Raw genomic sequence first — 11,060 nt, forward strand, 5'->3', positions numbered from 1 at the left:
ATGTATTGGGCATAAAAAGAAAACAAAAGTACTTAGAGAAAAACTCTATAGAAAAGCCGAGAAACCATTTTTTTGGAAGAAAGGTGACTGTTATGTATTGTGGATGTAGATACTAAATTTGTCCAAATTAAAAAAAGTCTTATGGCAAAAGTCTCAATTTCCATAGTAGTCAAATGTTGAAAATGAAACTTGTGTGATACTACAAGAGCTATCATCAAAATTTTATTTGCCATACAGTGATTGAAAATACCAAAAAACCTTAGACAGTACGCAAAAAACCAACCACCTCATTAAAACGATAACGTAGCTAGCCTTACATATGCGAAAACTCTTTACTTTCTCTCCCTATGGAGTAGTAGTAGTTCGCCAAACGCGTATGGTACTATATTAAATGCCCACCCACCGCATCTATAAAGCCTTACGCGAAAATCGAAAAGGTCCACTGTCCATTCCGCCTTTACCGCTACAAATACTCTTCAAAGACTAAGAGGACGTGCTGATTGACTAGTCTTGTTAGCAGCGCTCTTGTAGTCTTTTCTTGTAGCCTTTCTTTGTTATTTTTTTCTGTGTGTGTCTGTGCTAGGATATTAAACCAATATGTATAAAATTGCGGTAAGTCTAAGAATTTGTAGTTTATTAAAGATGTGGCAACTGTTAAAACCCTTATAACCCCTGTTATAAACTTGAACAAAAGAAATGGTGAATGCGCTAGGACGAGTTCGAATAATTAAAAACAGTTAACGAATGCAATAAATTCGTTTTACCCATTCCAGTGTTGCTTAACTGGACTGGAAATGTTTATTTTAACTATATTTAGAAGTATGCTTATGCTCCCTAGAATGAATGGAATAGCACAGACGTTTACTTCAGAGAAAATACAAAATTTTGTTTTGCACTTTTAAAGTGGAAAACTGGAATGATGCTCACAGACAAAACAAATACAGTTTTTCCACGTTGTTAGTATTGATTTTTGGTATTGGCTTAGTTGGACAAATAATAATAATAAGGGTTAGTTAGGATTCCTATCTTTATTATAACAATAACAATATCTTCAATATAACAATAAAAATAAAATGGGAAATTAAGTACCGGGACTAATAAATGAATAGCCGGTGGTCTAATGTATATGTATAAATAGCTACGTTTGCAACGCGCGGATCTATTAGCTCCATCGATCAAATCAAATGATTTTAAAAACGTTATTATTTTTTAAAAATAATAAAAATAATCTAATAAATTTTTTTTAAGGCTTACGCTTGTCCTTCTCTTGTTCTTTATTTCTGTGGACAAAAATAAAAACCTCCTAAGCTAACATCCAATAAAATATTAAACTTATCATTTTCGTAGTTTAAAATAGGTCCTAGGTGTTTACACTGAAAAAAAAAATTAATCTACCCTGTTTGGCAAGCATCAAATTCGGGTATCAAATTTTAGTACGCTGCCATTTACACCGAAAAAATAGTCCTCATAACTTCATTTGATCCAAGTATCAAATATTTGGTACACGAGTTGTAAACGTAGCTAATAATTAACTACGAATACCAAAAAAAAATTTTTTTTGCAAGAAAATTTATTATATATATTTTTTCTAAAAAAAACACATTTCTCAAAAAATATGTAACACTAAGAGAAAAATAGTTTAAATAGAAGTTGTGTGGAATTATTAGAGCTATTTTTGGAAAAAGAAATTTTAATTTTATTTACCATACAGTGAAAGGGTTACATGCATAATTTAGGTTGAGAAAGGTGGTTATGTTGAAACCTTTAAGCTAAAGACTTTTTACAACCAAAAATTCCTTTTTTAAGATTTAAATAATAGTATACCGACCGCGCTCTACTAATCCCGCGATTTACACGGTATTTTAAACGGTGCGTGAAAGTGATTTGGCTGCAAGACTTTATAGATCATAGATCTCGATGATTTACTTTAAAATAACCATTTATTTTTTCCGATTGCAAAAGAGTAATTATCGTTATTATTGCCGGTCCAAAATTACACGTCTACAATTAGATTGTTACAGGTGAAGGGAACATTGAATGCCAACTATGCCCGGTACTTGGTTATTATTAATTGCAACATTTAAATAAATTTTTCAGTCGACTTTAGCCTTTCTATCGCTCTTCATTTGCTGCCATTGCCAATATAGGGAACAGGCGGAGCAAGAATACCCCAGGAGACCCCCACCGGCCATTTTAACTCATAAACAAGCCCTAAATCACGATGGAAATTTCAAGTATCTGTTTACGTCTGAAAATGGTTTGGCCCAAGGCGAGAGTATTGCCCCTGATGGGTAAGGGTTTCCGCATTCCTGTTCCACCAAGATAATTTATGAACTTTTTTTTAGGACAAGGACAGGAGGTTACAGTTATATTGACCCCAATGGTAAAAAGATATCTGTGAAGTATACCGCTGGAAAGGAAGGATTTAAGATTTTGGAGGCTGACCATTTGCCTAAGGCTCCACTGCCGGTTGCTCCTTTGCCTGCGCCCCAACAACAACAAGCTGCTTACTCACAAGTAAGATCTTTTAAGTTTTTGTTCAACTCAAAGACCATCATATACAGGGTGTTCCTTAAATAGGTGCTAATATTTAAGGGAGTGATTCTTGGACCCATTGTAAGAAAAAAAGTTTCTATGAACATAATGTCCTAAACGTCTTAATTTTTGAGATACAGGGTGTTACAGTTTTCAAAAAAAAATCAGTTTTTTAATAATAAATTAAACAATATTGTAGACATTTTTATGATTTTGGTACGTGCATTCTATGTATCAAGACGCATTTTTTGATGTGCAAAAAAAAAATTTCTCTACCTGCAAAGAAACTATTTTTTTTGCAAATCAAAAAATGCGTCTTAATGCATAGAAAACATGTACCAAATTTCATAAAAATGTCTACAATATCGTTTAAGTTATTATTAAAGAACGGATTTTTTTTTGAAAACTTTAAGACCTGTATCTCAAAAGTTAAGATGTTTAGGACATAATATATGTTCATAAAACCTTTTTTCTTAAAATAGGTCCAGGAATCATCCCCCTTAAATGAGGTCTCTAAGGAACACTCTGTATATTAAGTGTATTATTGATTAAGAGATTTGCATCATGTACTTTATTATATTTTTTTGTATTCTTCACTTAGCACCAGCATGAAAGGTACGTTATTTAAAGATATACAAAAAGAGAAAAGACACTTGCGCACAAAAGGCGTTGACGTTAGAGATTTTCCGTACAACGTTTGGTTTCGGAGAAACCATCATGAATTTTATTTTTTAATATGAATAGCATATTTTATTACGAATACAACGATGTATGATATATTTAATAATAATTCTGCCATATTTAAATTGAAAAAAAGAGTTTTTATTTAATTCTGAATGTTTTGGTGTAGAAGGCACTGAGAAAATGTTAAAATAATTTTATTGAAATCTTAAAATTGTTTTGTTGAAATGTTATATCCTATGTTATAGCAACGCCGTTGAAGCTGGTTATAAGTATTTAAATAACTATTTAAAGAGAAGACAACTCAGTACAAAATTTTGGGACGATTGGCATCGAATCTTAAGCAGTATGGTGCATTTAAGAACCCAGTATTGTCAAGAAATAATGTGCCCTCCATTGAAGAAAAAGAAAATAATGTAGTATTAGCTGTAACTGAAAATATCTGTTAGAAAAATTGACAATACCACTGAAATACTGAATGTAAATTTTATTACCCATTTTATTTTGAAAAACCAGGTATTCCACCCGTTGAAATTCAGACTCTGTCAAGGCCATAGACTAGGTGACGAGGAAAGGCGAAAAATATTTTATGAATGGTACACCAGGAAGTGTCAGGAAGATTTGCCCATAGGATTATCTAGTCGGACAAGAGTATAGTTACAAATAATGTATTTTTTAACTGGAGAAATATCCATTATTGGTCAAGGGCCAAACCATCAATAAACCGAATGGCTAGACATCAGCATTGTTTTGGTTTTAATATGCAGGTTGGGATTTTTGGAACAAATTTAATAGGTCCTTATTTTACAACAATTCCCTTTTCCGGAGCATTACTGAATATACGATATAGTACAGTCTATACTTAAGTTCTAAGACATACATGCGCCATTAAATAGGGATAATAATAAAAGAAAACCCCTGGATAGCATAACATCAGGTTTATGCAATAGCTTCGTAATAAGGCACATTAAATATGTATAGAGCTCCTAAGGATTGGATAGACTAGAATACATATAAGCAGTATAGACATATTACAAAATCTGCAACTATTTAACCTAAAAATTGGCATTTGTAGAATTGTGTGTGGTTATATTTAAAAATATATTTTCATTAAAATACTTAAGTCAAGATACAGCAACAAACAATAAAAAAAAATAAAAATATTTAATTATACTTTTATTATTAATTAAGATTTATGTATAAGATAGTCCCAAGTGAAAAACCACCTCCATCCAATAAATAAATATTGTTTACAAAATGAAAAATATTTACGCATAAAATTATTTCTCTAAATCAGTTTCATATGCATGATTGCACATTTTTACATTTTTAAAGATATATTCTTCTACTTTCTATGGTCATTTTATTAAAATTACGTTTATTTTTTATTGTTTCAATTATCCTTGGCAACAAATTATAGAATTTGGGCAAATCCATATCCCATGCAAATATTTAGGTGTTCTTACTTCAAAGATATCTTCATTATTAATATCATCCAATAAACTTTTGTTAAAAATTGGTCCCTTTTAAGAAAAGACTATATGTATAATTAGTTTTGTCCATATTCAAAGTTAATTTTTGAGTATAGAACCAGTTTTTTTACGTGCTTATATGAATTACACATAGCCTCCTGCCATGTTTTGTCAATAAAGATTAAGCGAGTAATATCAGCCAAATGATATTTTTTGTCCTTACAAAGCAATTTTTAGAAGAGAATTTAATTTTTATCTTAAACAATAAAGGTCTCAGTATTATTCTCTGAGGAATTCCTGTGGATACATATCCGGGTCACTTATTTTAAGAATTTGCTCTTTTCAAAATAACTTTCAAATAGCTTTAGTGCTATACCTATAATACCATAATGGTTTAAAGTTTGGAGAAGATTTGTATGCGGTATTATATCAAAGACCCTTGCCAAATCAATGAGAATTGAATAATTTTTTTACTAGTGTTTAATTTTTCTGTTATTTCTGAAGTTAATTTATAAACAAATGTACCCACTCCTACTGTAAATCCATACTGATTTTCCAAAAATTTGCTAAGTGAGTTCAAAAACATTGTTAAGCCTTTTTGGAAAATTATTTATAAAGCTAATTGGCCGACAATCTCAATCTTACTAGTTAAACTTTTTTTATGTATTGGAGTAATCACAGATCATTGAAAATAAGCTGGTACTTGGCCATTTGTGCAAATTAAGTTTATAATATGAAGAATTGCAACGAATTCACTTTTTAATTTAATTATTTTAGTAGAGATATGATCTAGACCTGGTGATGACTTTTTTTAAGCTGCTATGTGTTTAATACTCTTGTTTTAATTTACTGGGGTCAACTATATAGAAGAATTTGAAGAGTAAATTTTTTGTGAAATTTGAAATTTATTTTGAGGAGTTTTATTTTTCATTTGCACACTTGTATTTATCAAATAATTATTGCAATATTAAATAATCTTTGTTTGTTTCAAAAGTTTCGTTGTTATTATTATTTTTAGCAGTAGGCAATCTTTCTTCCTTTTTGTTAGTAATATCATTTATTATCTGATACATTTTTTCAATATTATTCCTATCATTTAAAACTTGAGTTTTATAGTAGTCAAGTTTACATTTCCTAATTAAATGGTTCACATAATTTCTATATTGTTTGTATTCTGTTAATAATATTTGCCTATTTTTTTTTTAATTCCTTCTCATTTTGTCCCTTTTTCGTGCTGCAATGATTTGCAGCAGTGCTGTGCAGCAATGTGGTAAAAGCCATTCCTTTATTTTATTGACTTTTTCTGGGGGATCGCCTCTCAATTCTTGGTGAATTCAAGTGCTCGTTAAACTGTGTGACACATCATTTGATTGTAATATAAGTGATCAGTTGGTATTTTTTATTTTATTAAGTAATTTTTTATAATCGTGATTCATGATTGCTTTCTATGTATGATTCCACTAGTTCAAAATTTAGTATAATTAGCTAGTGATCAGTTATACCGGTGTCTAATACAAAAGATTTTATTGAAATATTATTATAGGTTGTTAAATGGCAATACATATTTTTGTTAGGTTAGTTTCTCTTGTTGGAATGCCAATAAATTGCTACAACCCATATGAATTTAGTAATGACATAAATTAATTAACATTTTCTTTATCTCTTCTTTATGTATTGTATAAATTAATATTGATATCACCAGTAAACATTTTCCAGTTTTAGTTTAGGTTATAATAGTATTTGGTTTAGATAAGATTCTAAATCATGAAGAATAAACACCTCATCATTTCTGATGTTATTTCTCTCATTATAAAATATTTTGTTGGAATATTATAATAATTTATGTTTGTCAAATTAAAGGTTTCTGTAAATATCAAAATATCACAATTAACGTAAGGATGAAAATTCTCAATAGTTGTAAGTAATGCGGATTTTTTATCTTGAATAACTGACCACATTACACTTCGCCGTATTAGCCCAACCGGTTATCAGCACACCAAGTTTTCAAGAAATCTAGACATGTTTGAAGAAATAAGCAGTCATTAATACTGCCTATGTTAAAGAATAGCTTCAAATCACCGCCAAAAGCCAGTCTATGACAGTTAAATGAACTAACTACATCGTTGATAAATAAAAGAAATCACAAAGAAAGCAGATTTGAACCTTAAGATATAAGTGATAAGTGTGAGATATAATTAGTAGTAGAGATAAGTGTGAAGATATAAGATATAAGTGTGATATACAATAGATTCACAAATATGACTGAAAAAGCAAGACAAATTGGTACCTAATACAAGATCGGTTTCTGAAAAAACCATACTGATCATCGGAAATAAGATCTTTGACATGGTCTATACATTTTGGCAAACTTCCATATATCTGGAATTTTCTTTCTAGATACGGTTAAGTTAAATATTTAAGTCAATGGATCGGCCAGGATACAAATACATTCCTTAGCTAAAAAGCTAGGTAATCTATCAACCCCATATATTTCCCAAAGCATCTAATATGATAAATCATAAAATACTCTTATTTTTTTTTACATTATATAAGATTTTCTGAGTCAGCTTTACCAATTGTAGCAAAAAATTCTGTTAAATGGCAAAATATATGAGGCGGTTTACGTGATTTCTGGCATAACACAAGGTAACATTTTGGTTCGATTGCTATATACAATTAACACAAGGCAGTTAACAAAATAATTAAATAAATGTAAACAAGCTGAATTTTTAAGCTAACCTTAATATTAATAGCTTAGAACATTGAAAGGCTTTTCAATGTTCTAAGATTAATATAGATCTTAATAATACTTTTCTTGAAACCCAAAATTTACTTTAAAAATGATTGTAAATACCTTAAGACTTCAATTGAATAACACCGGATGCAATTCTAAATATTCCCATAAACTAAAATTTAGAAAACACGTTACACTTAAAATTTGATACTCTGCTTTAAAAATTATTAATTTAACAAAAGAACTTTAATATTAATATTATTAAGTATTATTATAAAAAAAATGCTTTGTAAAGCATTGATTTTATCACCCTTCAATTTCTGCAATACTATCTACGTGCGTATCGGATACAAAAACTTCAGAATTCTTGCTTAAAACTTGTTTTTCGCTTGTTTCTGGTTAGATAATTTCAATCGACGAGTATTGCATCTTATTTCTTTATTTTTATATTACTAGTCGAAGTCTCTTAGCAAAAAATAAATCTCCCAGACGCTTAATAATTGGGCCTCGGAAAAAACAAGGAAGAAGACTTGTAGAAAGACAGAAGGATGTAGACAGGCCAAGGAAATGATATCAGACCATGACGGCTCTAAAGCAAGGCGACTGCTAACAAAGACCCGACAAAGTATCAAAGACTTGGTGGGAATCTTGACCGGCCACAACAGTCTAAACAGGCATTTACACCTTCTTGGTATAAGAGAAAGCCCAGTCTGTCTGAATTGCGGTACAGGGGAGGAAACTTCATACCACATACTAGGTATCTATGATAGGTAGAGTCGCCTGAGAAGGAAAACTTTCGGAGCAACGACCCTCCAACGGAAAGATCTGGACTGGGACAACGTGCACGCGGGCCGACTCAGTGAATACCGCGCATTGGGAGTGGAGGCGTAGGGGTGGGTGATTCTGGGGTTGGCGAAGATACTGTTCAGGCCTACTTGCCGAGCTCTAGCTCCCCACCCTTACTACTACTACTACTACTACTAAGTCGAAGTACCGTTATATCTACAATACAAGGAATAGATTTCAAACCGATGTGCGTAACCTACGTATTATTAAAAGAAATTTGCTTAATAAAATTGCTTAAAAAGTAAGTTTCATGCTTGGTTGCACACTACATTAATAAGTTTAAATTAATTGGGTATAATATCTAATATTATGAAATTAAATTTTAATTTTTGTTCCTGAAAGGCTTTCATTGTTGTCATAAATTATTATATAATTTCCCTTCTCTTTATATTTTCTTCGATATCCGGAACCTTCCCGTTTTGTTACGTATGTTGTTTCTTTTTTAATAAAATAATTAATTTTTAAAAAATCTTTAATTTAATTTTTTATGGCTTTCACTGAATTCAGAGAACCATTTGTGTAAGGGATATCCCTAATAATCTGCATAATATGGCCTGATGGTCACTTTGTATTATTAGCTTTTTTTAGTTACGGAATCTTCTTTTTTTCGTTATTGGTAAATCGTGATGACTCATCCTCAAAGACAATTTTTGTAACATTTAATTATTATTATTTGAATGAATTTTTTCAGGTGATATACCTACCTATTAGTTTAATACTCTGTGATTAAAGTTTAATTTTTTGTAATTAATGTTTAACAGTTTTTTAATCTGTGCTGTAATGTCTTGGTGACTAATAAACGTCTTATTATTATTATCATTTGAAATTTATACAGGGAGATTTTTTTTCAGCCTCAAGCAAATAACCAACATGATGATGGCTCCTACCGTCCAGAATTCTATGAAAGACCGCAAACCCAACAATCCGGGGGTGGTGGAGTGGCCCAATCCTATTATCACCCTAAAGTATTCACACAAGCTGCCCAGCCAAGACCTGCTTATCAACAGCCTCAGTACCCCCAGTACCCACAACTACAAGTAAATTTACATTTCTTTCTATAAAACATACAAAAAGGCTTATTTATTTATGAATTAAAGTTCTTGGAAATTCTGGTCTTATACTAATTCTACAGAATTCTTGAAAGCTTCCACCTAGCTTTTTCTCAATTACAGAAAGGCTGTGATAGGATCGCAATCTGCTTAACTAGTTGCTGATTAGTTTGGCTTTGTGCACATACACCCGTCACGCCATAAACACAATACACAACTTAAGCAGTTTTTCTATTTCAATTCCAGATGTTTACACAAAGTTAGGAAGTCTGGCTCCTCACAAAGGGCCTGGTTCTTAGAACATTTTATTTTCCAAATTTTTGGAAAATGAGTTACGAATTGACAACCATAAATCTGGTGATACCTCAGATGTGAGGTATCACCAGATTGATGAAGAGTTATAGAATTATCGGCTAATATTTATTTTAAATAACATCCTTACAGTTTTCGAAAATTTAGTTTCAAAATTCATTACTTGCTCTTTGGGCTCTGAAATTATTTAGGAACAATTTGATTTTTATCAAAATGTATCAGCACAACTGAACTTGCTTATGTATGTTGACATACTGGCAGGTGCCTTCACATCTTTCCTATTAGTCAGTCTCCTCAGCTCTGCTACAAGGGTCTCGCTCGAGTTCTCTGCAGTTCAACCTTTTCATCTCAATGAGATCAAATTCTATTTTGACCATAGCCATTTTCTCCTATTTGCTGCCGATTTTTGTTGATTCATTGGAGTGGCATATTTTGCACTTTAGGACCTCAATAATAATCTCTAAGACACTTTGGTGCGACACCAATCGCATGGATCTCAATATCTCCAAATGCAAAGTCATCAAATTTTCTAAGACAAAATAATCACGTAACTTTATTATTCATATAAACAACTCCTTGAGAGTGTCATGTGTGCAACAGATAAGACATTTTGGGATTGCTACTTGATTCCAACCTAGACTGCTCGTATGAATCACATTTTTAATAAATCTAGTTGCTAGGTTTTATTAGATGTGGCACCAGTTTAATCACGGTACCTCCATTAAAGTATTGTATTTTGCCTTTGTCGGAACCCACTTGAAGTATGCCTCGTCTGGAGTCCAAACTATACATTCCGTATTCATAGGCTGGAAAAAGTTCAGCATAAGTTTTGCAGGTACATTCACTACAGGTTTAATAATGATAAAGAATTTTATTATGAGACTCTCTGTTCAATACTACAAGCAGAAAGACTTAAACTTAAAAACCTGTTCTGGGAGCTTTATCTGACCTTCATTCGTAAACTAAGTCGATTGTCAATGAATCTGTGAATCCTTTTCGAGCTTGTATTTCGTTACTTATATACATATTTTAGTTACTTATATTATAATTTTGTATTAGGCTTAACTCGTTAATAAATAAATTAATTCATTTTAGGTGAGGCCGACTCCTAGTTCGAACGAGTTAGGAGAGAAGGAACCAGAATACAATGATGCCCCCGGGAAACCTTATACCTTTGGCAGTGGGTACCTCTTTGAATTTGGGTCTGGTTAATGCTTAAGTTAAAAATAATTAACACTGTTTAACAATTGTTTTATTGTAAAGTATTAGTTAGTTTGTGTGATTGTAAATGGTGCGAAGAGACTTCATCTAGTTTTCACAAAGATACCCATTTGTGTTAGTGATTTTAGGCTACAGATCTTTTATTTTATGTACATACTTTTTTGTGAGTTCCCCTTATATGTTTCGAAAATATATATAATTGTTAATGAA

The 11,060-nt window shown here is 31.4% G+C and overlaps 1 protein-coding gene across 1 annotated transcript; it reads left to right on the forward strand.

Annotated features, from left to right (window-relative positions):
- The first annotated feature begins 422 nt into the window (after positions 1-422).
- Positions 423-11,060, forward strand: LOC126746758 (endocuticle structural glycoprotein SgAbd-8-like). Its single transcript, XM_050455093.1, has 5 exons — positions 423-612; positions 2,098-2,291; positions 2,346-2,517; positions 9,120-9,305; positions 10,725-11,060. Exons 1-5 carry the CDS (start codon positions 598-600, stop codon positions 10,839-10,841), a joined length of 684 nt encoding a protein of 227 aa, XP_050311050.1. The 5' UTR covers positions 423-597; the 3' UTR covers positions 10,842-11,060.

This window comes from Anthonomus grandis, chromosome 18, assembly GCF_022605725.1.
Source record: "Anthonomus grandis grandis chromosome 18, icAntGran1.3, whole genome shotgun sequence".
In the NCBI taxonomy this organism is placed as follows: Eukaryota; Metazoa; Arthropoda; class Insecta; order Coleoptera; family Curculionidae; genus Anthonomus; species Anthonomus grandis.

What these genes read in the sequence shown, in the direction of transcription:
- LOC126746758 (XM_050455093.1), top strand. An exon ending in AACAAGCTGCTTACTCACAA is followed by an intron (nt 2,518 to 9,119) that starts GTAAGATCTTTT and finishes ATTTTTTTTCAG; the next exon opens with CCTCAAGCAAATAACCAACA. An exon ending in CCCAGTACCCACAACTACAA is followed by an intron (nt 9,306 to 10,724) that starts GTAAATTTACAT and finishes AATTCATTTTAG; the next exon opens with GTGAGGCCGACTCCTAGTTC.